Genomic DNA, 27,902 nt, shown 5'->3' with positions numbered 1-27,902 from the left:
CACTTGTGGGGGTCTTGTTGTGTCTTAATAGATAATGGTTCTAAGAGGCAGTGAAGCCAGTTGAGTGGTGCCATGATAGAACAGGAGGTAATGGGCACTAGGTCATTCCATTTAAACAAAAGAAAGAACTTTCTTATGATCTAAGTACTCAACCACTGGAGCAGGCTGTGGAGTCTTCATCCTTGGAGGTATTCAAAACTCAGCTGGACAGTGCCCTGAGCAGCCTGCTGTAGTTGGCATTGCTTTGAGCAGGGGTTTTGGGTTAGACTATTTCAAAAGGTCCTTTTCAATCCCTGTGACTCTGACTTAAAATGAAAAATTAAATGTACTCCTGGAAGCAATAGAACAAATAAGAAAACATTGGCTTGTGCTGTAAAACAGCCACTGTGGTTTCCAGAAGACCTCTTGACTAGTGGTGTTTGAAAGTGAGCAGCATGAAGGAGTGTTGTCTTTGCTCCTGAGGGCTCAAGTACTTTAGGTCATGAGGCTGACTTCAGGCTTCGGACAGGATTTCTGAAGAAAGGGATTAAGGACCAGATTGTATTTTTCATAGGCACATCCCTTCTTTTCAGCAGAACAAAGGTTCTTGTGCTTTGGATGGAGCCCCAGAACCTCAGGAGCTTCCAGAGTCTGCACATGAAAGACATCACTGGCACTTGTCCTTGTAGCTGATTGTTCCACGATGCAGGGAGATACCACGGGACCTCAGCTTTGTGACACACTCTTTGGGGACACCAGTAGGTCATCAAGTACAACAGTTAACCCAGCACTGACAGGGCTCCACTAAACCGTGTCCCTCAGCACCACATCTACATGGCTTTATAACCCCTCCAGTGATGGAGACACCACCACTGCCCTGGGCAACCCGTTCCAGGCCATGACATCCCCTTTGGGGAAGGAGTTTGGTTCAAACTATGTCATAGGTGGTAACAGGTAATGAATATTGTGTCTAATTTTCCTCTGTTCCTCCAGCCTCGCCCACCTACAGACCTGGGTTTCAGCTTTGATGCCAACAAACAACAAAGACAGCTGATTGCAGAGCTGGAAAACAAAAACAGGTAAAGCAAGCTTTGATCAGCACTGTTTGGGGAACAATGTTTGAGGAGAGAAAAGTCTTTAGTCCTCATGCTTTGTTGTTGCTAACCTTTTGTATTGCATTAACCAGATTGTTCTTCTAGATCTTTTGTTGAAGCTGCCTCATTAACCAATTAGTTCAGTGTGGATAGAGCTGCAGGGCTCTTAGTCTCCAGGGAGCAGGTTGATCTTCTTCACTGATCTTCTTAATACCATCTTAAATGGTGATGAGTGTTGGGAGCTGCTTTGCAGTCTTCTGTTGATGTCTGCAAACTTCTCACCACAAGGTCAAGCATTCAGAGGCAACAAAATAAGTGGGCTGAGAACAATGCAGTAGAGTGATGGACAGCTGGGATGGGTAAACTCATTTTGAAAAGAATGAGTGGGGGTTTTCCATTTGTTGGGACACAAAATAGTCTGAAGGAACTGGGTGGCCTGGAAGAAATAGGAGGTGGGCTGTAGGAGATGGCTTCCTTCTTCTGGACAGGAGCCAGCAGAGTGCATTTGTAGGCCTGAGGCCAGGCATACCATGGGCTGCATCCCCAGCAGCATGGCCAGAAGGTTAAGAGAGGGGATTCTGCCCCTCTGCTCTGGTCAGACTCCTTCTGCAAAGCTGGGTTCAGCTTTGGGGTTCTCAACGTGGGAGAGACATGAACTGTTGGAGCAGGGCCAGAGAAGGCCACAAAAATGCTCTGAGGGCTGGAACTCCTCTGCTGTGAAGACAGGGTGAGAGAGTCGGGCTTGTTCAGCCCGGGGAAGAGAAGGCTCTGAGACCTTCTTGTGACCTAATTAAGGTGGTAGAGAAGAAAGCAGGGAATAGACTTTTGAGGAGGACCTGTTTTGACAAGACAAAGAATGATGGATTTAAACTAAAAGAGGGAAGATTCAGACTAGAAAGAAGGAAAAAAAATACTTCTTTTTCCTTCTGACAGTGGTAACAAACTGGCTTAGGTTGCCCAGAGAGGTGGTAAATATCCTATCCCTTGCAACATTCCAGATGAGTCTGGATGGGGCTCTGAGCAACCTGCTGACTTCCCTGTTTATTGCAGGGGGGTTCGACAAGGTGACCTTTAAAGGTCCCTTCCAAACCAGATCGTTCTGTGATTCTATGACTTCTTGGTCCCAAGAGACTACTACGAAGTAATCCACCCTGGTGTTACCATAATACTGCATTTGCAATCACCTGCTGCTTCAGCAGCTGCATTTTGAGTTCATGTTTCTCTGGCTGAGAGAGGCTACTTGGTACAGCTCTAAAGAACAAGCTGCTGAGCAGTTCAGACCCCAAATGTTGTATGCAACAGCAGCCCCTGTGTTATCTGCAGAGCCTCTCCTGGATGTTGTCTGCGTGCTCTCCTCAATGGTGTGCTCCTCTCATAGCCGTGATCTGCTCTCTCCATGCTGCAGCTGAGCCTCACTGGCATGCATGAGCTTGCTGCCTGCACAGCCCTTTGCCAAGGCACTCACAGTGCCAGGTAAAAATACTGAAGGTTAGTTTGGAGGAGAACCAGTTCCTGGAGAGCACAGGAACAGCTCAATACTTGCACTGTCATAGCATCCATATACTACCAAGAGACCTTGCAGGTATATGAAGTTCTTTGTAGAGATGACAGATAAGGGAGATCTCAATCACTGCTGGTATGAAAGCCCGGGAGGAGAGCAGAGTGGCTCAGAAACTTTAAAAAGGGCAGGAGGAGAGAACAAGAGATAATGATCTTCACTCAGAAGGATTTCATTTCCGTTTCAATCAGTGAGCCCTTGGCTGTCGCTGCGTGTTCCCTCACCTCTGGCTATACAGAACATTGTGACCTTAATGGTGCTGCTCACTGATCACCTTTACACTGAGAGACCTCTGAGTTGATCTCTATTACTCTTATTTTCTTTAGTTCTTCTGACCTGCCAGAAGGCCTTGAAAAAGTGAGTGGGAAGCTGAGGATGCCAAGTGAGAGGAGTGGCTGCCAGACTGTCAGGCTGTGCTGCCATTCAGCGAGACCTGAACAGGCTGGAAGTTGGGCTTATGAATAGCTAAAGCATAAGGGACAAGAGGATGGGGACAGACTCTTTTCAGTGGTGCCCAGCAACAGAACAAGTGGCAACTGGCACAAACTGGAATCAGGCTACCTAGAGAGATTTTGGAGTCTCCTTCTCTGGAGTGATTCCAAACCCACCTGTATGCAATCCTGGGCAACCTGCTGTGGGTGACCCTATTTTAGCAGGGGTGTTGGACTGGATGATCTCCAGAGGTCCCTTCCAACCCACACCATGCTGGAATTCTGGGATTACAGTAATTCAAAGAACTGCACTGACTTCTGTCTTGGGTTTGAATCCATGCCATCCACGTATGAACCCAATTGCTGTGCCTAGGCTGGAAACCGACACAAAATGCTCTGTAAGGGCTCTGACTGTGTTTAAGAGCCATGTGCACACTGACTGACATTTCTCCTCTAATCTTCTCTCTCTTCTATAGGGAGATACTCCAGGAAATTCAGCGTCTCAGGCTGGAACATGAGCAAGCCTCTCAACCCACTCCTGAGAAAGCCCAGCAGAACCCAACTTTATTGGCTGAGCTCAGGCTTCTACGGTAAAAGCAATCCTAGCTCTGGTCTGTGGCTGTTACTGGGGAAAGAATATCTTGAAGTGTATTTAGAAGTAAATCAAAACGTCTCTTAAAATGAACTCTATTTGGGTAGTTCAGAAAAGTGTTTGTAAAGGAGAAACCTATAGGAAAAAAGAGCAGAAAAGGCATGAGCTGCTCCTCATTTACTGTTTAAAGGAGCACAGTTGAAGATACATGTCAGTGAAACTCTGAAAGTTCCTACCTAGGAATTGTCAGATGTACATCCAAAGCTGGAGAACAAGCTTCAAAGCCTCTTTGATTAAGTTTGTGAAGTGACAGGGGGACATTGTCAGGGGGGTTGTTCCTTTTGCTGGAAGATAAAAAGGTCTTAGGAAACTGAGAGGCTTGGAAGAAATCAGAGATGGGCTGAATGAGGTGGTTTCCTTCTTTGGATCTTGAGCTGGCAACATGCTCTCACAGAAGCCAACCATCTCCTGGGCTGTCCAAAGCAGTGTGGCCAGCAGATCAAAAGGGGAAATCCTGTCCCTCTTCTCTGCTCTGGTGAGATCCCACCTACACTGCTGTGTCCAGCTCAAGGGTCCTCAGCACAGGGCAGATATGAACCTGTTGGAGTGGGTCCTGAGGGGGCCACAACAATGATCCAAGGGCTGGAACCCCTCTTCTCTGAGGACTGGCTGAGACAACTGAGGTTGTTCATCCTGGAGAAGAGAAGGCTCCAGGGGGACCTTCTTGCTGCTGTTCCTTATATAAAAGAGGCCAATAAGAAAGATGGAGAGAGACTTGAGGCTTAACCAAGGACTGTAGGACCAAAGGGGCAGCAGTTTTAAACTGGAAGAGGATTGGTTTAGATGCAACCTAAGGAAGAAATTGCTTAGGCTGAGGAAGGTGAGACACTGGCCCTGGCTGCCCAGAGAGGTGGTAGATGTCCCATCCTTGGAGCCATTCCATGTCAGCTTGGACAGGAGCAGCCTGCTTCAGTTGCATATGCCTCTGCTAACTGCAGGAGGGTTGGACTAGTGACCTTTAAAGGTTCCTTACCACCCAAACCATTCCATGATTCAGTGATTCCATTAGTTAGATGGTTTGTATTTTACCAAGGGAAAAAAGCTGAATGACCATTTGTAGCCATTTCTGGCCTTCAAATATGTAAACACCACTGACAAATACAGTAAAAAAAAGACAAATTCAGCATGTCAGGCTGGTCAGGCCATCACAGTTGTCCTGTCTGACCTTCTGTGTAACACAGGCCAGGAAATTTCTCCCTGCAGCACTCCTGCAGAACACTTTTGGGCTGGGCTACAGCATCCATGTACAACAGATGTTCAGGCTTTCGTTTCAGAGATGCAGAGAATCCCACATCCCCTGATACCCTTAATGTGATCATCAGCTAATTTCTGTGCCTTGGCTGTGCTCAGTGGACTAGAAGCATGCACATTATTGCTCACCTCTAGAAGCTCAGTGCTGTTTTCCAAACCTTCTCTTTCCCCCCAATTTTGTCTACTAAAGGTCTTTCTCAAAATTCCTCCATATGGGATTTTGATTCCCTCCTCTCTTAACCTTATCTTGCCTAAATAGCTTGAACCGATTCTGGTTTGCCCTAAAGCTCTTTTGCCACATCTAAAGCTCTGCCTTCAGCTTACTGTCAGGTTCTCCCTTAAGTCCTCTGCATCTCTTCCATATATAGGATGGGGTATACTAGCTGCAGTACTTCATATGGAATCTCACTGGTGCTATAGATAGAACTAATGTTATCTTCCTTACCACTAAACATCACCCTCATTAATCAGTTCAAAATGCACAGTAATTGTCTTGACTGCATGGCGTCACGCTGGAGGCTCACAATTAGCAGGTTATCCATGGGGTGAAAGTGCTTCCCAAAGCCACAGCTAAGGAGGAGGCATTTCCCAAGGCTGTGAGCAGTGGGTGATGACCTTACCTTTAGATGTAAGCACCAGGGGTGGTTTAAGTTGGACATGAGGAGCAATTTCTTCCCCAAAGGGGTTGTCAAGGCCTGCAACAGGCTGCCCAGGGCAGTGGGGGAGTCCCCATCCCTGAAGGGGTTTTAAAGTTCTGTAGATATGCTACCGAGGAACATGGTGGCCTGGCAGTGTTGGGTTAACAGTTGGACTTGATCTTAAAGGTCTCTCCCAACCAAAATAATTCAATGATTCTATGATTCCAAGCATGTTCTTAAATGTTCTCAGTTGCTGTGTAGAGTTTAGACTGTGAAAGCCTGAGAAAGATAATCCCTGGAAAATCAGCTTGTCCTAGGTTTCAGAACCTGCCTACAGCACAGCCTGCAGAGCTGAGTCAGCTCCACCATGCTGCTGGCAGATGTAACCTTGGAAGAAGCACGGCTGGATCCCTTGCCCTTCCAGGTCCTGCCTTTGATGCAGACGTGCTTGGCTGCATCTGAGAGTCCACAGGATGCTCATCCCTACCCCGGTGCCAACGACTCCTGTGCCCCAGGCATGTGCCTCAAACAGCATCACTCCATTTGCCCCTAGAGCTTTTCCTGACTTTAGATATAAACATTTAAACCCTTTGTCATTGCCAAGCAGCACCTCCTCTTTCCTCACTGGAGGGCATTAGAAAAGAGAATCAGGCAAACTGATGCTGGTTCTTCATTAACAACAACACTAGGGGGGTGCTCAACTTACTAAGTAGGCTAATTTGTACATGATTTGTAGGTGCTAAATAAAACAAAATGTTGAATAGAACGAAATATTAAATAACTATAGAATAAATGCTACAGGCTTTGAACTCACCTAGAGAGAGAAAAAGGACCACAGAGACGGGGAAGAGAAGGCTTATTGCAATCTTTCTTTCTTTACTGGGGCCATCAAAGATGGGGGCAGACTTTTTATCAGGACATCTTGTGACAGGACAAGGGGTGATGGTTTTCAATTAAAATAGGGAAAATTCAAATTAGACATGAAGAAGAAATTTTTTTATGCTGAGGGCGGTGAAACCCTGACCCAGGTTGCACAGTGAGGTGGTAGAGGCCCCATCCCTGGAAACATTCCATGTAAGGTAGGATGGGACTCTGGGCAACCTGTTCTAGTTGCAGATGTCCCTGTTGACTGCAGGGATTTGGACTAAATGACCTTGAAAGGTCCTTTCCCACTATGAAATAAGACTTTTTAATCTCTTTTTTTCCCCCCTTACTTATTTTTCATTACTTCTGAGTGGGATTTAGGGGGCCCAGCATCTATTAAATCATCTTGGGATACTGAACTCCTGATGCCTTGACTTTCATCTTTGAATATATTTTTATATGAGTCACTTTATTTATTTAAAACATGAAATAAACCCAAAGTGTCAGAGTTCCTTAAATAGCTGACAAATAGGCATCAATAGTCATAAAGTGGTTTTCTGATGCCAAGGAAGAGGAAGGTCACTTTTCATCTCCTTTTCTTGTTCCCTGGCTTCTGGTGCAGCCAGTATGTCAAAATTGTACGTCACATTGGTGGACAGAAATATCTCTGCTGAGTCTCCATCCAGAGAGTGATGGCGTTTCCTCCCCAAACATCTGCAGCCTTTTCTCCTCTGCTGGTTTTTTCTCTTCCTCCCATAGTTCATTCCTGCTTGTCTGAGAGCTCTGCAGGGTGCCCGAGTCTGACGTTAAGAGAGTTCTTAGCAAGAAGGAACAAAGCAGGGTTTTCTGCTCAAAATGCACTGCTCTTGACAAGGGCTTCCCACTGCCAAGGTGCTGAGTGAGGATCTCTGGAGCTGAAGGGAAAAGGCTGATTTTCTACAGGGGTTTCATGGTCCTTGTAGTGGGCTTTTCTCTGGGGTTTAAATTGGAAGCAGGGGGGAGGCATGAAAGACACAGATATCTGGGCGAATTTCCTGAAGTGGTTCTGAAATAACTCAAAGTTTGTTTTCTGGCTCTTTCTTTCATGTAACTGAAACAGACAGAGAAAGGATGAATTGGAGCAGAGGATGTCTGCACTTCAAGAAAGCCGAAGAGAACTGATGGTGCAGCTGGAAGGGCTGATGAAACTGCTCAAAGTAAGCCATCCCACATCTGAAATTCACTCTTCCCTCTCTTCCTCAGCCCTGGAATTTGTATTACTGCTCTGAGATTCCCACCTTGCTGTCATACCATTCGTTGTCAAAAAGTCATTTCCACACTGGCTCTGCGCATTGGTGCAGCTGGTTGAGCAGTTTCAGGTTCATATCTTGCTGGCTTGGTTAAAGTATCAAGAACCCTTAAGATTTTGAACTCTTTGGAGAAGTATTAGATTTGGTGATCACCTGAGTGCTCTTCTGGGTACCAGTTTGGTTCTTTCAACCTGAACTGGAAGATAAATTGGAGACTCTAGTCCCTGGAGTACAGAACATGACTCACCCATGACACAGTGCTGTGCCCCACAGGTAATATTGCACTGACCCCACAATGTCTGTGGAGATATATTCCTTTAGAGTGTGATGATCTTGGCTCTGATCTACCATATAAGTTGATGCTTGGATTTCTGAGGAGGGTCTATTACAAAATTATGTAGAGTCCCACTGGATTTGAGCTCTTAAAACCCTGGAGTCATTAAGGTTGGAAAAGACTTCCTAGATGATCAAGTCAGCCCAGCACTGCCAGGTTACCACTAAACCATATCCCTCAGCACCACATCTACACAGATTTTCAATCCCTCCAGGGATGGTCAGTCCACTACTGCCATGGGCAGCCTGTTCCAGGCCTTGAGAGCCCTTTTAGGGAAGAATTGTTCCTCATGTCCAACTTGAACCTCCTCTGCTGCAACCTGAGGCAGTTTCCTCTTGTTCTATCACTTGCTCTTTGGGACATGAGACTGACCCCCATCTTGCTCCAAGCTCCTTTCTGGGAGTTGTAGAGAGTGAGAAGGTCTCAACTGAGCCTCCTTTTCTGCAGTCTAAACAACCCCAGTTCCCTCAGCTGCTCCTCACAAGACTTGTGCTCTAGACCCTTCACCAGCTTCTTTCCCCTTCCCTGGACACAGTCCAGCACCTCAATGTCCTTCTTGGAGTGAAGTGCCCAAAACTGAGCTAAATATTTGAGTTGATGGCTGTAGTTGAAATATGTGCTTGTTCTTTCTGGGTTTTGACTCAGACAAGAGCCTCTATAAAGTGAATGGCAAAACCTTAGCTTTACTCAAAGAGGTCTTGGTCTGCGACAAGATGCAACAAAGATTCTATAGACAGTGTAGGAAGTGGGAGAGAGATTGTGTCAATGACACTGATGAGAGCAGCACAGGGGGTTATACATTAGTTACAGACACATCTAGAAAAATGAAGAGCTTCTCTGCACTTGGCAGTGATAATGAATTCACATCATCTGTAAATCCAAAGTGCAGCTGCTCCTCAGATTAGGCTGGAGTTCTGGAGTAGGAGTGTGTATCCAAGAGTCAGGCCATTACTATCTACCATTCTGTGATTCTATAAACTGTGGGTTTAGGACTCATTCATTAAGTTCAGTTGTGCAGTTCAGTTATGAGCCCGACAGAAGCTTTAATGACATCTAGGCTATATCATACAAAAAGTTAGTTTAGAAGATGATTCTTACTAGTTTTTTGTTTCTAAATCTAGTACCTTTCAATTAACTCCCCCTGTTCCCAAAGTTGTTTCAAAACTCTAAGGGCAAATAGGACTGGATATAAGGAGAAACTCCTTCCCTATGAGGCTACTCAAGCAGTGGAGCAAAAACCAGAGAGATTGTCATGTCCCCACCTTGGGAGATTTTCATGACTCAACTGGACAAGGCTGTGAAATGAACCTGTCCCTGCTGTGAGCAAGGGGCTGGATGCAAGACCACCTGAGGTCCTCTCTAACCTGAACCACTCTGTGAGCCCATGACTACTGGAATGATTTGGCTCTACGCATTGCATAATGGGGTTCTTTGCATTTCCCCTTCTTAGCTCTCTATGGAGCCTGACAGCTCCTCTTTGATGAAAGCATCCTCCACAAAGACATCTGGTCTTGAACTGAAGGAATCAGAAATTCTCCATTTTCTGCCAATGCAAATTTGATTGCACAGTTAAAAATTTATTCCTCATTTTCAGTTTTAATGCCTTTGACTGCAGTTTACACCCATTGCCTTGGGTACGTGCAGTTCTCCCTCCATTAAATTAAGGAGTATTTTAGCACCCCTGGTTTTTTCCTACGCAGATACTTACTCATCCCAGTGAAGGCACTTTTCAGTCTTCTTCTTTAAATCAGTTAAGCAGGTAGAGGTTTTCTGGGCTTCCAACAGTCCTGCACAGCAGAGGAGTTTTTTATGGCTGATTTCTTTACCATCTCCAGACTTTTAACCTGATTCTTACTTTGGAGGAAAAAAAAGAACAACTAACTGTAAGTTGAATTCTTCTCTGGAGCATAGCAACACTACACAGAGAGCTGCAGGAGGAATTTCATTGCTCACCATTCCCCTTCTTGCCTTTCTGCACCAGTGAGTGCTTATTGAAAGCTGTCAGTTCTCCAGATCTTACCCTGTTAAAAAGTGATTTATTTAATTCATCTAGTACTAAGTGATTAGTGACAATGTACTACACCTTTGGCCTCTGAAGGAACTCTGGGTATGAAAATATCTCACATCTGTGCAGTCCCTCTAGAAGCCAAACTTGTAAGGCATTCAGACAACAATTCAGATTTATTTGGCAGAACTTCCTTTCCATGAATCCCAGACTTCCAGGCTGGAAGAGATCTCTGAAGATCATCTACTCCAAGCCCCTGCTACAGCAGGGTCACCCAAACTAGGTTTGGGATCTCCAGAGAAGGAGACTCCACAACCTCCCTGGGCAGCCTGCTCCAGGGCTCCAGCACCCTCACAGCAAAGAAGTTCTTTCTCCTGTTCAGATGGAACCTCCTGGGTTCCAGTTTGTATCCTTTGCTCCTTGTACTAATGTAAATGCAGGATCGAATACCAGTGCAACTCAGCACATTCCAGTCCTGGCTCTTCCAAGATCTATTAAAAATTACCTTCACTGGGCTGGAGAACTCCTCATCTAATTATTTTCAGAATCCAAGCTGCAGTGCACCCAGGCCTGCTGATCTAAAGATACTATTTCTAGTAGGTACTTTCTAACACCTTTTGTCATTATTAGTGACAAGTACTTCATTGTTTGCTGATAGAAATTACGAGGGGGAGATACTGTGAGTCAAACACAATGCAGAAATGTGGACTCCTCTCCTTATATTAAGAATTTTACTTGGACAGGCTGGAGAGCTGGGCATAGGGGATCCTCATAAAATTCAACCAGGGCAAGTATAGAGTCCTGCACCTGGGGAGGAATAACCCCCTGCACCAGGACAGGTTAGGTGTTGACCTTCTGGAAAGCAGCTCTGTGGAGAAGGACCTGGGAGTGCTGGTGGACAAGTTCACCATGAGGCAGCAGTGTTTACTTGTGGCTAGTGGTCTCCTAGGTTGCATTAAGAAGAGTGTGGCCAACAGGTCAAAGGAGGTTCTCCTCCCCCTCTACTCTGCTCCTTTGAGGACACATCTAGAGTACTGTGTGCAGTTCTGAGCTTTCCAGTTCAAGAGACAGGGAACTACTGCAGAGAATCCAGCAGAGGCTTAAGAAGATGCTGAGGAGTCTGGATCATCTGTGACAAGGAGAGGCTAAGAGTCCTGGGGCTGTTTAGCCTGAAGAAGAGCAGACTGAGAAGAGACCTTCTTGATGCTCATCAATAGCTGAAGGGCAAGGGGCAAGAGGATGGGGCCAAACCCTTTTCAGTGGTACTCAGCAAAAACACAAGGGGCAATGGGCACAAACCAGAACCCAGGAGGTTCTATCTGAAGATGGGGAAAGACTTCTTTTCTGTGAAGATGCTGGAACACTATACCTGGCTGCCTAGAGAGGTTGGTGGAATATCCTTCTCTGGAGAGATTCCAGACCCACTTCAACATTTTATCCTGGGCAGCATCCTGTCAGTGACCCTACATCATCATGAGGCTTGGACTAGATGATCTCCAGAGGGTCCTTCCAGATTTGTTCTGATGTTTGTGTTCATTTCAGAATATCATTTTGGTGGTTTTAGCCCTTCCTGACATGAACTTTTCCCACAAGGTTTTAACCTCTCTCATCATTGAGAAATATTCATCTATAATTTACAGCAGCTGTTAAGCTTTTATGATTTTTTTCCATTTTCTTACACAGTATTTTGTACATTTTTAATGCTGCCTTCATTCCATTATTTAGTGCTGGGTTCAGCTTATCTAATGCTAGTTATCTGAAAGTTGGGCACCTCAGTCCTCTGTAAAAAAAAAAACAGAACAAGAGGGAAGATCATGTTTGAAGGAAATAGTTGGTCTCTGGAGGTTCATCCATTCTCACATGGTGAGATTTGACCTCAGAGCAGAGAAAGACCCTCAACTATTTTAGTTGTTGGTGTAGAGGTAATGAACTCCCCAGTTAATGTTGCAGAATCCTTGAATCACAGAGTGTTTTGTGTTGGAAGGAGCCTTTAAAGATCATCCAGTCCAACCCCCCCTGCAGTCAGCAGGGATATTTTCAACTTGAGCAGGTTGCTCAGAGCTCCATCCAACCCAACCTGGAATGTTTCCAGGGATGGGTCATCTATCACCTCTTTGGACAACCTCTTCCTGCTCTGTTGTTTATTTAGCCCCCACAGCAACCTTCCCATGCCTCTGTAATTTAGAGTTAAGGTTGGGTTTTACATCAAGTGTCCTTCCACATCTTGCTGTTCACTCTCCTGTTGGGAGGTTCCTGTTAGAGGAATTTGATGGTGGTTTTCCCTGAAGGAGAAGTTCTGGCTGTTCATCTTCACTAAGTCATTGGTATCTTCTGCTGTGTTGTCCCCCTGGCTCTATCTGTCTGGTGAACTTGTTAGTGCCAGATAATGTTCTTTGGGCAGGCACTGCCTGCTCTGCTGGTGGTGTGGTTGCTAACATGTCTTTGGATCAGAGCTACCAGTGCTTCCTCAACACATCCCCAACCACCACCCAGAGGTTATCATGTGTGGATCATAGATACCAGCTCTCTCCCCGATCATCTCCAACCACCACCCAGTGGCCCAAACCCATTCCTGGAGGGCAGTATGGATAAGGCCACCCCAAGAGGGTGATAAAGGATTTTAGCAGCATGGATATTTGCAGCTGATGATGGAGAACAATTGCACAATTTCATTTAAGACTGTAGGCTTTAAGTCTGCAGAGCTGCTGAAGTAGCCACTGTAGTGCTCCTGCTGGCTGCTAACCTTGTCCTCCTGACCACTGCAGTCCGTCCGGGATGAGCAGTGGCCAGCGACCTGTTAGTACTCTCCTCAGTGACTTCTTTCCCTATTTTTGTCTTGTTTTCCTCATTGTGGCCATTGGCTTAGCATTCCCTTTTTTCCTGAGGACTCTGTGATCACCTAGTGCCGTTACCTGGCACTCCTCTAATGAGGGGTTGGCCTCCTGCCTTGGTGCAGGGCTTTTGCTTTCGCCAAGGCAGACGTTCCGCAGACAGATCCCATTTCACTTTTTCCATTTCCTCGATGGTGATTTCCTCACTGGCTGATCTGATGATTTATCTCATCACTGCTCAGTCCTTGTAGCCAAGGTCCATGCCTCTCAAGATTATTGTTTCACATCTGTAGTTAATGCTAAAGCCTCATTTTTCAAACTAACAGTTTCTTTATAGAGCGGAGATCATTTAAGATCTTTTCCCTGACCCCGCTCACCATCTGGTCCTGCAAATCCCACTGCTGCTAGGAGGAGAAACTGCAAACGTGTGGGAATGTGGTAGGGACAGCACTGGCCTCTGCTGCTGATGTGGGTATGTGGTTGGCAGGATCCCAGCATGCTAGGGGTTAGAAGGGACCTCTGGACATCATCTAGTCCAAACTCCCGCTAAAACAGCGTCACTTATAGCAGGTTGCCCAGGATCACAATGTCCAGGAGGGTTTGCAATCTCTCCAAAGAAGGAGGCTCCACAACCTCCCTGGGCAGCCTGGTCCAGGGCTCCGGCACCCTCACAGGAGAGAACTGTGGCCAACAGTGAAGGCCAGTTTAGACAAGAGTCATCTTTTGAGATTGGAGCAATTGACCCCTGTGCTCTCCCACCATCCTGTGGTGTTCAGCATCCTTGTTTCCTTTGGTGTCTGCAGATGTTTCTACACTTTGCCACGTTCTGTTCTTCCAAGCTCTGTGGAGGATTGTGTGTGTGTGTGTCTGTGTGTGTGTGTTCATTTTCTATCCATGCCATAATTAATTATCTTGTTTCTCTCTTCGCCTTTTTCTTTTGCCAACGTTTATAGGAAGAAGAGCAAAAGCAGGCAGTAAGTTGACTTCCCTTTGTAGGTGATCTGACTCTTTTTTTTCTTTCTGCATGACGACAATTTTCTGCTCATTGGCTTGTATGCAAATAATCCACAGGCATGTGGGGCCTGTCGTGCTTGTGAACTTGAAAGCGGCCTTCATCCCTTTCCAGCAGAGCATGTTTTTGTGCCTGTCCTTAAAGTTACTCCCCTCTCCCTCCCAAATTAAGTTGATTGCCATGGGTACAGCCAGTGCCTGCTTTCATTAGGTTTTGATAGAGCCGTGCACGACGGTCCAGGGTTGAAAATGTGAGCTTTAAGCTGGCTTTGTAGTTGGTGTTGTTGGAGATCCTTCGCTGTATGCAAAGAAAGCTTTCTTGTCTCTTCAGGAATCCTTTCGTTTCTCTCCTTGCCACATACAAGTCCAGGCATGAAAACTAATTAATGACTTAATATTCCGGGCATGGATCCATATCATTCAGTCATGATGTAGTCTCCTTGAATCAATCCCAGTGTGCTCGTTGTAAACAGGAGGAGTGAGCTGAGAGACAAGAACGCATTTGCTGTGTTACTGATTTTCATTTGCTCTGCCCACCAATTAAAATCTGCATCCTGTGTTAATTTTGGAATCCACTCCAGAGGGAGCCCTTCTGCTTTCCTCAGCCCTAGCCAGATGTTCCATCTCTTCCTTCCAGAAAAACAGATCTTTTTTTTAGCCTTTTTGAATGTGGTTTTCATTACACACAAAGCTTTAATGAAGTTTAATCCTGTGCTTCCCATTGTTGGGGATTTTTTTTTACACGTTGCTTATTAGCTGTTTGGATGTTGGGTATGTGAATTGAAAACTGTGGTGGCTTATTTTGGTAAGGAAATACGTATTTATGGCTGGCTTCTATTGCTGAAAACACTTCAAGTCCTACATGTGCTGAAATTGGCTTTTGGTTCCTCTTGGATGGCCTTGTTATTAAAGTTCTGTCATCAGTTTAAAAAGAAGATGGTGGTAAGTGTGCATCTGCTGATGGAGCCCCATTCATAGAGTCACATCACAGCGTCTTAGCTGATGCTGCCAGTGAAGATGTCACAGAATCTCAGCATAGCTGGGATTAGAAAGGACCTCTAGAGATCATCTAGTCAGACCTCCAGCTACAGCAGGCACACCCTAAGCAGGTTATCCAGGATTGCATCCAGGCAGGTTAGGAATCTGTCCACAGGAGACTCTGCAACCTCTCTAGGCAGCCTGGTCCAGGGCTACGGCAGCCTCACAGGAAGGTTTTTCCTGATCTTCAGATGGAACCTTCTGTGTTCCAGTTTCTGCCCATTGGCCCTTGTTCTAATACTGACACATTGACACTGTCTCCAGTACTGTTCTCTTGGAATCAAGGATGAATGAGCCAGGAAGGGTTTGAAACCCAAGAAGGCAGATTTTCATCAACCCAAGGACACATTGCTGAGCTGTAGGAATTGTAAATTTACATCCTTACATTTACACAGACTGAAACAGCTTGAAGTGTTCTCCTCGTAACTACAAAGATGCAGATGGTGCCCAGCAGTCCTGGTCACACCCTTGAGGAGCAGTGCATTGTGCAGAGATATTATTCCACTAATGGAGTATTAAGCCACATGGTATTCATAGACCATCACACTATTCTCTACTACTGCTAAGATTGTTGTGTCTTAGCTTATAAAGATCTTTGCCAGCGTAAATCCTAATTCACAACAGGACCATTTTCATGTCACAGCTGGTGAGAGGCTTGAGTAGTCTGCTAAATATTAAACCCTCTTTGTTTTATAGTTCGACGAACAGCCGTTGGAGCTGTAGTCTTCAACATTCAGATGAACGTTAAAGGAATTCACAAAGACGTACATCACATCTATGGTGTCTTTGACATGTAGTACAATTCCTCCTACACATCCAGAGGAGCATCAAGGGCTCATACTCCAACACATGAGAACTTCTCTAATGCCAAACAGGCACAGAAATGGCTTCACAGCAGAGGAGCTCACATGGGAGTATTTAAACACGGCCGTGGAAGTCTTTTTTCATTTCAGAAGATGGTGGGAACTGTACGACAGAGCTGAGCAGACTGGGCTCATGAACTCTGAGGTTATGTTACCAATCAAACAGAGCAGACATGCTCTCAACCAACAATCCTTGTGAAGTCATGGAGGTTGTGGGAGGGATCCTGTGCAACCCCATGGAAATTGAGTGAGGAGTTCCCATTTTCTCCCATCGTTCAGAGTCTGTAGATCAAAGAACCACAGAACGCTTTGGGTGGGAAGGGGCCGTTAAAGGGCCTCTGGTTCCACGCTCCCTGCAGCGGGCAGGGACATCTTCACCTAGACCAGGTTACTCAAAGCCACACCCAACCTGACTTTGAACACTTCATTTCAGTCAGCTTGTCTGCAGGCAGCACTGCACATACCCTTAGTGAGATGTACCTTCTTAACCAACAGCTGTAGCAAATCTGAGCCCAAATAACAAGCTAGGATGATACTTGTGTCCTTTCTCAAGAGGTGTAAAAACCTCTGAGTGGGAGATTCCCTGCCTTGAAAAGCCCTGTGGCAGCTGAAGAAGACTCATCATGTCGAGGGAGATGATTCTCCCCCTCTACTGCGCTCTGGTGAGACCCCACCTGGAGTTCTGCGTCCAGTTCTGGAGCCCCTGTTACAAGAAGGATCTGGATGTGCTGGGATGTGTCCAGAGAAGGGCTGTGAGGATGATCAGAGGGCTGGAGCACCTCTCCTATGGAGACAGACTGAGAGAGTTGGGACTGTTCAGTATGGAGAAGAGAAGGCTCCAAGGAGACCTTATTGTGGCCTGCCAGTATCTTAAGGGGGCCTACAAGAAAGCTGGGGAGGGGCTTTTTTGAGGTGTCAGGTAGTGATAGGACTAGGGGGAATGGAACAAAACTAGAAATGGGTAGATTCAGATTTGATATTAGGAAGAAGATCTTGACCATGATGGTGATGAGACACTGGCACAGGTTGCCCAGGGAGGTGGTAGAAGTCTCATTCTTGGAGGTTTTTAAGGCCAGGCTGGATGTGGCTGTGAGCAACCTGATCTAGTGCGAGGTGTCCCTGCCCATGGCAGGGGGGTTGGAACTGGATGATCCTTGAGGTCCCTTCCAACCCTGACAATTCTCAGATTCTACGTTGGTAACAGAATCCGAGATTGCTCTTCAGCTCTGCATCGCTTTTTCCATCAGCCAAAGTACTGATGAAGTAAAAATTCTTCCCTGGGAGGGTGCTGGTGCACAGGAAGTAAAACTTCTTCCCTGGGAGGGTGCTGGTGCACAGGAACAGACTGCCCAGAGAGGTTGTGGAGTCTCTGTCTCTGGAGAGATTGCAAACCTGCCTGGACATCGTGTTCCTGGACAATATGCTGTGGGTGGCCCAGCATTAGCACTGGGGTTGGACTAGATGATCTCCAAAGGTCCCTTCCAACCCCCACTATGCTGGGATTCTGTGAAATAAATGGAAGACTGCCTTCTACAGGGTAGGATTGTGCTACAGCCCAGGGAGCATAACATAGAATAAGACAAAACCTGTTTGGGATAAACTTAAGGTTAGCCACCACGCTGGCAGCCTTAAATGCCTTCTCTGGTTGAGCTGGCAGGGTTTGTGGTATGCAGACTGCCTGTAAATGCACGTGGAAAAAGTCTCTTACACTGAAGGCAAGCAGCCTGATGCTGCCTGCCTCTATGCTCACAGATTCACTTAGCCTCCAAGGCCTGGTGGCTGCAGGCAGCGTTGGGATTGGTGTACCTGGGAACTGCTGAGAAATGTGCTAGATGAAATGTGTCACAACCCTGCCAGGGAACGTTCTAACACTTAGATGCTCTAAATTATCTTGATCCACTGCCAGAAACACTCCTGCATATGGTTCAACTCACTAATATAGCTATGGAATAAGCTTTGAGAAGTTGCCTCCACAATAAGAGCCACGTCCATGGGCCTCCTGGAGGATGTCAAACCTGGAAAGGCTCCTGAGGGAGCCATGTAGACATTAAAGATTTAATGTCATGTAGGGAACCAGACCTCCATATCTATGGAGTTTTATCTGTCAGTAGACTTTCTGGAAAGGAGGGCTGGGTCTGTGCTGGCATTAGGTAGTGGAGGTGAAGAAGACCTTAACCTGCTCTTGAGTTGGCAGCACTACTCCTAGCACATGACTTGAGGGGGAAGGCTTGGCAGGGAATAGCCATGGCTCAAGAATCCCACAAACAGCCATCCATCAGGATCACTTTCCTGGAAGTCTGTTTGCTCTGATGGATGGCTCACACTGTCCTGTGGTGTCTAAGTGTCAGGTAAGAGACAGATCCACAAGAGTTTTAAAATCAAAGAATGATGTGGCTGGGAAGGGAGCTTTGGAGGTCACCTCGTCCAACCCCCTGGAATGTTTTCAGGGATGGGGCTTCTACCACCTCTCTGGGCAACCTGGGCCAGGGTCTCACCACTCTTGGCTTAAATGCAGACCGAGGTGTGAAGGTGATGTCTGCAGAAGACCCAAATTCTGTCTGAAGGGAAGGAAAACACTTCTTCTCACACCACCAGAGCATTAGCAGGTTTCTCTAGGCTCACACCACCCTCCCCTGCCACCTTTTGCCATCTGTGCCAAGCACAGCAGGCAGAGCTAAGAGGATTGAGCATGGCTTTGTCAGCAGCACAAAAAGAAACACAGGATCCCAGAATCCCAGCATGGTGGGAGTTGGAAGGGACCTCTGGGGATCATCTATTCCAACACCCCCTGATAAAGGAGGGTCACCCACAGCAGGTTGCCCAGGATCACAATGTCCAGCTGGGTGCAGAATCTCTCCACAAAGCGGAGCCCAGGACATTCTGTAACCCCCAAAGTGTAGAAGTTTTTCCTCATGTTCAGATGGAACTTCCTGGGCTCCAGTTTGTGCCTGTTGCCTCTTGTCCTGTTGCTGGATACCACTGAAAAGAGTCTGGCCCCATCCTCTTGCCTCCTGCCTTTTAGATATTGATGAGCATTGAGAAGATCCCCTCTCAGACTGCTCTGCTCCAGGCTAAACAGCCCCAGGTCTCTCCAACTTTCCTTGTCAGAGAGAGGCATCTTCATGGCCACTGTTGGACTCTCTCCAGTAGCTGCCAGTTGCTCTTGAACTGGGGAGCCTGGGACCTTGACAGGCTGGAGAGGTGGGCACAAGCCAACTTCATGAGATTCAACAAGACCAAGTGCAGGGTCCTGCAGCTGGGTCGAGGCAACCCCAGGCACAAATCCAGGCTGGGCAGGGACTGGCTGGAAAGCAGCCCTGAGGAGAGAGCCTTGGGGGTGCTGGTGGACGAGAGGCTCAATATGAGCTCTCAGTGTGCCCTTGCAGCCCGGAAAGCCAATCACATCTGGGCTGCGGCAAGAGAAGTGTGGCCAGCAGGTCAAGGGAGATGATTCTCCTGCTCTACTCAGCTCTGCTGAGACTCCACGTGCTGAAACGTGTCCAGAGAAGGGCCACGAGGATGACCATAGGGCTGGAGCACCTCTGCTATGAGCACAGACTGGAAGAGTTGGGGCTGTTCAGTCTGGAGAAGAGAAGGCTCCGAGGTGACCTAATTGTGGCCTTCCAGTGTCTGAAGGGGGCCTACAAGAAGGCTGGGGAGGGACTTCTCAGGATCTCAGGTAGTGATAGGACTAGGGGGAATGGAATGAAGCTGGAGGTGGGGAGATTCAGGCTGGACGCGAGGAGGAAGTTCTTCCCCATGAGAGTGGTGAAGCCCTGGAATGGGTTGTCCAGGGAGGTGGTTGAGGCCCCATCCCTGGAGGTGTTTAAGCCCAGGCTGGACGAGGCTCTGGCCAGCCTGATCTAGTGTGGGGTGTCCCTGCCCACAGCAGGGGGTTTGGAACTAGATGATCCTTGTGGTCCCTTCCAACCCTGACTGATACTATGATACTATGAACATGTGTTGGAGATGTTCTCCCACTGCCTGGGCACTTCTGTCCTTCGTCTCATGTTCATGGCACATCAGTGGCATTTTTTAGTTCACTTAGATGTTTCCACCAAATCAGTTGTTGTCACGTTTGGGGACAGATACTCATGGGACATCGTGGGGGTATCACTGAGATGTACTGTAAGGGTTTGCAGTCACTTTGGTGAGATTTGGCTGTGCTCCATTTGTGTTAAGTCGCTCAGAGATGTGATGGTGCCGCTGAGATTGGCAAGACAGGAGACAGAATTCTGGAGCAATGCATTTTTCTGTGTTTTAGAATACATAGAATAAACCAGGTTGGAAGAGACCTTCAAGATCACCGCATCCAACCCAACCAATCCAACACCACCCAAACAACTAGCCCACGGCACCAAGCACCCCATCAAGTCTCCTCCTGAAAACCTCCAGTGATGGCGACTCCACCACCTCCCCAGGCAGCCCATTCCAATGGGCAATCACTCTCTCTGTATAGAACTTTTTCCCAACATCTAGCCTGAACCTCCCCTGGCGCAGCCTGAGACTGTGTCCTCTTGTTCTGGTACTGGCTGCCTGGGAGAAGAGACCAACATCCATCTCTCTACAACCTCCCTTCAGGTAGTTGTAGAGAGTAATAAGGTCACCCCTCAGTCTCCTCTTCTCCAGGCTAAGCAACCCCAGCTCCCTCAGCCTCTCCTCTTTGAGCGTGGTTTGGAACTGGTTAAATGATAATCCTTCTAAAGTCCAGGATGTGAAATATTTTATGGCTTCCCTGATGAGTTCCATGGCCATGGTGATTCTTTTGAGACAATGTTTTCCACACTTTGTAGTCAAGGACCTGCTGTAGCACGCTGATAAAGCTTCAGTAGGTGCAGTCGTCACAGGCATGCTTCTCCTTCGGGGTGCGATTCAGCATCAGTCTTAGTTCTCTGCAGGTAGTAATTCAAAGGGCTGTAACTCCTGCTGAGCGCTGGGGTGGTTCAACCTGGAGAAGAGAAGGCTCCAGGGAGACCTTATTGCAACCTTTCAGTACTTAAAGGGTCCAAGAAGAAAGATGGGGACAGATTTTTATCAGGGCCTGTTGCAGCAGGACAAGGAGTGATGGGTTTAAACTGAAAGAGGAAAAATTCAGACTAGACTTAAGGAAGAAATTTTTTATGCTGAGGATGATGAGACACTGGCCCAGGTTGCCCACAGCAGTGGTAGATATCCCATCCCTGAAACTATTCCAGGTGAGGTTGGGTTGTGCTCATAGCAACCTGCTCTAGCTGCAGATGTCCTTGCTGACTGCAGGGGGTTGGACTAGACGATCCCTTTAAAGATCCCTTCCCACCCAAACCAGTCTATGATTCTGTGCTTTCAGAGGCAGGGAAAACTGACACTTTTTCAGACATTCAAGACTATCCAACAAGATGTTGATGAAATTCAGATGAGAGCTGTTGCCTGTATCTTGGCTGTCACTTGTAGAAAGGATTGCTCCTCATATACAATCATGGAAAATACAGCAAGAGCTCGTCTCATAACTGAGGCTGCTGTAGCTCCATCCTGAAGGTCTGCCTGCTCTACACCTTGTGTAAGTTCCATCTGCATAGCTGACCTCCAGACATTCAGGAGGGTGGGAGGTGCATAATGCTGTTAGTGCCCCCTAATTCAATTGCAGAGAAATTAATATTAAACCTGTTTCTGTGTGTGTATCTGTAATACTTTCCCTCCTATCATTATCCAAGCCTGGAAGGGTAATGAAAGCCACATGAAGAACATCTGAATCCAGTGGTGGTTTATATGGCACCTGGCCCTTATTAATAGTAATAAGGAAATGGCAGTTTGGGATTTCTTGACCTCACATGAAATTCATTTTGCTGGGCATAAGCTGTTAACAGATGGCAGTGATTTGGGGCTCATTTCATCATCTGTTATACAGACTTTTCTTGCTGCATTTTGGCCCTTTCCTTTGTAAGGAGCTATCCTTTTTTTCCACCTCATCTCTTTATAAGAGTTGTCTCTTTCAAAGGGAGTTCTGAAACATCTTGTTAAAGCATGTTACATGCAGCACAAGGGTTTAGGTATGGTCTGAAACAACAAAATGATCCCTTTGAGCATAAATCACTCTTTTACTAACTGTGCTGTAAAATTTTCTCTTTTTGAAGTCAGGATTTTCTTCTGGGTTATTGGCCTCTCTCCAATTTGTATTTCCCTGGCCCACAAATACAGTTTTGCACTCCAACTTTGAGCAAATGGAAGAGCTACAAGAAGACACAATTCCTGAACTGTCCACACCATGCACTCAAGCTAGTAATTATGTCCCTGAAGTCCAACCTAATAACCTACTCCAGTGAGCTGGAGACCAGCAAGCCTGGTTTTGCAGAGCACCCGGCACCTATAGAAAGGATTTGTGTTTTGGTGTTTACCTTGCTGCTGTTACATTGGTGTTACAGAAATCCCAGCGTGGTGAGAGTTGGTGGGGACCTCTGGGAATCATCTAGTCCAACCTCCCTGCTAAAGCAGGGTCACCCACAGCAGATTGCCCAGGTTTGCAGCGTCCTGGCAACTTTGGAATCGTTCCAGAGAAGGAGGCGCTGCAGCCTCTCTGGGTAGACTGATCCAGTGTTCCAGCACCCTCAGAGAAAATAGGGTTTTCCTCATGTTCAGGTGGAACCTCCTGAGTTCCAGTTCGTGCCTGTTGCACCTTGTCCTGTCACTGGACACCACTGCAAAGAGTCTGGCCCTATCCTCTTGACCCCTGCACTTTAGCCATTGCTGAGCATCGAGAAGATCTCTTCTCAGTTTGCTTTTTTCCAGGCTAAACAGCCACAGGTCTCTCAGTCTTTCTGCCTCAGAGAGGTGCTCCAGCATCCTCAGCATCTGTAGCCTCTGCTGGAATCTCTCTACTAGTTCCCTGTCTCTCCTGAACTGGAACCCAGAACTGGACCAAGTAATCCAGAGCTGACCTCACTAGGGCAGAGTGGAGGTGGAGGAGTCAACTGAGTGTTGACTTGGTTATCCTTAAAAAACCTCCTAGGTTGAGCAGTCATGAGGAGATCTTTGTGCAGTGGCTTGTTCAAAGGTTGGTTGGAATGTGCTATAGAATCATAGAATCAATAAGGTTGGAAAAGACCTCAAGGATCATCAAGTCCAACCTGTCACCCAAGACCTCATGACTACTAAACCATGGCACCCAGTGCCGTGTCCAGTTCCCCCGTGAATACTTCCAGGGATGGTGACTCCACCACCTCCCTGGGCAGCACATTCCAATGGCTAATAACTCTCTCTGTGAAGAACTTTCTCCTCACCTCAAGCCTAAACTTCCCCTGGCGCAGCTTGAGACTGTGTCCTCTTGTTCTGGTGCTGGCTGCCTGGGAGAAGAGACCAACATCCACCTGGCTACAACCTCCCTTCAGGTAGTTGTAGACAGTAGTAAGGTCTCCCCTGAGCCTCCTCTTCTCCAGGCTAAACAACCCCAGCTCCCTCAGCCTCTCCTCACAGGGCTTGTGCTCAAGGTCTCTCCCCAGCCTCATTGCCCTTCTCTGCACACATTCAAGAGTCTCAGTGCTAGTGTCCTTGCTGACTGTGGAGCTCATTGCCATACAGAACCATTTGTGATGCTCCTCAGAGGTTAAAAATTTTGAGCTAGGTTTACTTTTCTGTTGTTAGGGTTTTGTTGTTTGGGTTTGTTTTTTCAGTTGTAGCTGATTTGAAGCACGCTAGAGGTAAGATGAAGAAACCTAGAAAATACAGACACAATGCTGGTTAGTAGTAAGGAAATATTATGAATTCTAGACCCTGGAAATGATGAGGTTTGATATTTACTTGCTCAGACATTGCAGTAGCCATTATAGTGATAACTTCCTCTTGAGCAGTGGTGGCTACTGCTCCACGACTACAAAGCTGAGTCGTCAAAAACATCAAAATGCTTTACAGTGCTGTAAATATTACACAGTGCTACACAAAATGTTAAACCCCTCCATACCTGGAATCAATTTAGCCCTAGTGCCAGGTCAGAATAGTCTTACCTAGGAGCCTGACTGTATGAAAGATCACTTACAGCTGTAGATGTGGCCTTTCATGATGCTTTCAGGCTGATACCTCATGGGGGGTTTATTTATCCAAGTGAAATGGAGGTTGTCCTAATGACTAAAATGGTCGTGTAATCCAAATTGGGTTTAGAGGGAAAGGCTTGTGCTGTATTTGTGATTTAGTCTGACTGCTGTAAATATCCCTCTGCTTTTGCAGGCCTAAAGCAGATGTGCTTAAATCCACAGGGAATTAAAACAGCAGAGAAATAGAAAAATCTCAGTGTTTTAACTTATCTAGAATTGCTTAGGTAGGAAGAGACCTTTAAGATCATCAAGTCCCAAGTAGTTTAGGCAAAACCTTGCTTGTGAATGTTAATTCTCTTTTCACTGAATCTCTAAATTCACTGAGGGAGATGCTTGCTTTAAGAAACATCTGAGTCCCAGTCCCCAGTAGCCTTCTGGGACTGCAAAAACCAAGAGCAACAGTGGAGCCATGCTGTGGTCAAGCCCCATTGTCTGAACTCACCTGCAAACATCACGTTTGCTTCTGGCGGCTTCAGTTCTCCAGATCATTGGCAGTTTAATTCTACTTCCAACAAACAACATCAATGACTTCATCAGATTGAATGAAATACAGGATGCCAGGAGATAGGCATCTTTTAAGTTGGGTAACATCGGTGTGAGGTCCAACCTTGACACGCTTTTGGCACTTAGGTGTGTCAAGGTTGGACCCTGCTGAACATTGCTGCAGATGCAGATGTTGGATACTCCTGCTCTCCATGTGATCAGAGCAGTCCTGGCAGCCCTGATCAGTACTTCCCTCCTGAGGAGATTGAAGTGCCAAGTTCTTAGCTCCAGGGATTTGTCTCAAAGATTCCTGCAGTCTTTCTCATCTGTTGATGTACAGCCTCAGTGGTTGGCTTTGACCTGATTGAGCTGTGTGCTGACAGTGAAGTTCACTCTGGCCCAGCCTGCATCTTCAGATATCACTTTCTTCCATATCGCTCTTCCTCAGTGTAAGAGACTGGAAACCTCTGGTCCCCTAATCTTCCACAGTTGATAGTGACTGATATCAAGAATTTTATCATCTTGGTATCAAGAATCCTCACCATCAGTTTCACTTTTACCTTAACAGTCAAGAATTGTTGCAGACAATACGTCACTTTTGACATTAGGAGACACCTGGTGGCATTGTAATCTCTTTTGACAGCAGCAGTAGCCTTGGGCAAAGGCCATCAAGTAACAGGCAGGAGCTCTGAGCTCCATCATGTCCATCCTCCCTACCAGGAAAGCCATTGCCAAAGCTTTTGATAGATTTATAGCACAACTATGTGATGTGGTTTTACATGGTAAGAGAAGATCAGGCTTGATGTTGTAGAATCAGAAAGGTTTGGGTTGGAACGGAGCTTTAAAGGTCCTCTAGTCCCACCCCTAGAGAAAGTCTAGACAGTTTCCCAGCCCTGGACTACTCTAAAAAACAGCAGGTAGCTGAAGGGTATTAGAAGAATTAATGAGCTTTAGAGACTGTATTGGTCCTGGTCATCATCAGTGAAATCTCTTAAGAGATTTGATCATGTGGATGATGTTCAGCCATGGTGCTGTAGTTGCCTGCAAGCCACTCAGGTTCAAATGGCTGAAGATCAGAGCTAAGCCTGGCTGCCAGGATTTGTGTATCTTACCCCATGCCCATTCTCGCACCCTGGATGTGTCAGTACTGCAGGAACACCGATATGCTGAAGGGTATCTTTAAGGGCTGGTAACTACAAAAGCTGAAGATCTTCTGTGTCCTTGTCTGCAAGCTGCCAGACCATAAAAGTCAAGCCCAGTGCTGTTCAGTATCTTCATCAATGAGATAGACAATGGGATCACCCTCAGCAGGTTTGCAGATGCCACCAAGCTGAGCAGTATGGTTGCCACACCTGAGCGATGGTGTAGATGAAGAGGGACCTGGACAAGATGAAGAAGTGGGACCATGTGAACTTCCTGAGGTTCAGCAAGGACAAGTGCAAGGTCTTTCTCTAGCAGCTGAAGGCAAAGGAAGGAACAAGGCAAGGTCAAGTAAATACTGGAGCTGAGGCTGCTCTTACAGTTTTCAAAGCTGTTAACATTCAACATGAAGTAGAACAAGGCCAAGTGCAAGGTCCTTCGTTTGCCCTGGGTCAGGGCAACCCCTGGTACCAATACAGGCTGGGAGATGGAGATGGAGAGCAGCCCTGCAGAGAAGGACTAGGGGATGCTGGTGGGTCAAAAGCTGGACAGCAGCTGGCAATGTGGGCAGCAGGTGGAGGGAGGGGATTCTGCCCTTCTGCTGTGGTGAGACCCTGCCTGCAGTGCTGTGCCCAGCTCTGGGGTCATCAGCTCATGAGAGATAAGGACCTGTCGGAGCAGGACCGCTAGAGGCTACAACAATGATGTGAGGGCTGGAATTCCTCTGCTGTGAGAACAGGCTGAGCAAATTTGGGCTGTTCAGCCTGGAGGAGGCTCCAGATCCTTCATCTGTTGCTTAGACCTGTGACTGTCACATCAGGACGTGTGTAAAGGAGGCCTAGAAGAAAGACAGAGACAGACTTTTTAGCAGGGCCTGTTGTGACAGGATAAAGGGTGATGGTTTTAAGCTAAAAGAGGAGAGATTCAGACTAGAGAGGAGGAGAAAATTGTTTATGCTGAGGGTGATAAGACATTGGCCCAGGTTGCCCAGAGAGGTGGTAGATGCCCCATTCCTGGGTTCAGTTGGGCAGGGCTCTGAGCAATCTGCTCTAGTTGCAGATGTCCTGCTGACTCCAGGATGTGTTGGACTAGATGACCCTTGAAGGTCCCTTCCCATTCAAACCAGTCTGGTTCAATGATTCTATGATTTCAACTGGAGCTTGGTGATTCTCTTCCTCTTAAAACCCCATGGTGTTCATGAGGGATGAAAGGGAGCTGAGACAGCTGGGTCAGACAGCAGGATACCAAGAGAGCAGCTTGATGATGGTGATCAAACTCAGGCTCCAAACACAGGATTTCCCTAGGAAAGGAATTTAGGGGGAAAGTCTAGGCCTTTGAGGAGCTGGTGTTTGTGGGATGGGCTGTGTGTGCTGCCTGCCATCTCAGCTCCCTGCTGCAGCACCCCCCTGCAGCCACTAGCTCAGACAAGACAGCAATTGCTCTCACAGCATCATAGGCAACTGCTGCTCTACTCATAGGGAGCAACCCAAAATACAGCAGAGATCATCAGTCTGTGTCACTCATGACGGCTCATGTTTGCTCCACTGGCATCTCTGAATTCCAGCCTGGATTTGGGAACCAACTGAGAAGGAGGGAGAAGAAAATGGAAGAAATTTCACTTCTCTGTCCATGGCATCAGACACAAAGGGTCAGAAGCCATTGCCTGCGCCTCCCACACCCATTTGTGTGCCAGTCTGTGTGTCTCATGCCCCTTCTCTCAAGTGATACTTCTCTCATGAACTTGTTGCCAGACAGCATGTGCTTATTGCTATAGCTAGGAGCTAATGTCAGGGTTTATTCCTGCTGGGTTTTTTTCTTTCAAAGAGCTTTTTTGTTTCTGATGTTTGACCCAAGAAGTCACACAAAAAAGGTGCCTCTATCTCGGGTTCAGGATGGTACTGTCCTCCAGCCCCAAAATTGTATGGCCAGAGTATGCCCTATTCATACTTTCACATTTAACCCATTACTCTTAAGCTCTTGGAAAATATGAGGAAGATTTTTTCATCATCATAGGAAACAAAGTCTGCAAGGACTGGTCTGCTCTCAGGCCAGAATAAATTTCCATGAGAAGCACAATGCTTATATTTGACCCCAGCCATTGCAGAATCCCAGCATGGTGAGGACTGGAAAGCACCTCTGGGCATCATCTGCTTCAAACCCCTGCTAAAGCAAGATCACCCAGAGCAGGTTGTCCAGAACCTCCCTCAACCTGCTGGGCATACTCCAGGACCTGGGACTGCTGGTGAGCAAGTTCCCCATGAGCCACCAATGTGCCCTTGTGGCAAAGCCCAGTGATCTCAATGGGTACATTAAGGAGACCATGGTCAGTAGGTTGAGGTAGGGTTTTGTCTCCCTCTACTCTGCCCTAATGATACCACCTC

The 27,902-nt window shown here is 46.9% G+C and overlaps 1 protein-coding gene across 10 annotated transcripts in view; it reads left to right on the top strand.

The window, feature by feature from the left end:
* Positions 1-27,902, top strand: part of DTNB (dystrobrevin beta) — a 194,156-nt gene that overhangs the window by 119,920 nt on the left and 46,334 nt on the right. For 7 of the 10 annotated variants that reach the window (XM_054179821.1, XM_054179820.1, XM_054179817.1 and 4 more), the window contains 4 exons: positions 973-1,058; positions 3,539-3,652; positions 7,567-7,663; positions 13,880-13,900. In XM_054179821.1, the coding sequence (XP_054035796.1) occupies positions 973-1,058; positions 3,539-3,652; positions 7,567-7,663; positions 13,880-13,900 (318 nt within the window). The remainder of the gene's footprint in view (positions 1-972; positions 1,059-3,538; positions 3,653-7,566; positions 7,664-13,879; positions 13,901-27,902) is intronic. The other 3 variants (XM_054179822.1, XM_054179819.1, XM_054179815.1) reach the window with 1 other exon arrangement.

Source organism: Dryobates pubescens, chromosome 3 (genome assembly GCF_014839835.1).
Source record: "Dryobates pubescens isolate bDryPub1 chromosome 3, bDryPub1.pri, whole genome shotgun sequence".
NCBI lineage: Eukaryota > Metazoa > Chordata > Aves > Piciformes > Picidae > Dryobates > Dryobates pubescens.
Note: the sequence above shows the minus strand (reverse complement) of the source record. Positions and strands in the feature narration are given on the sequence as shown.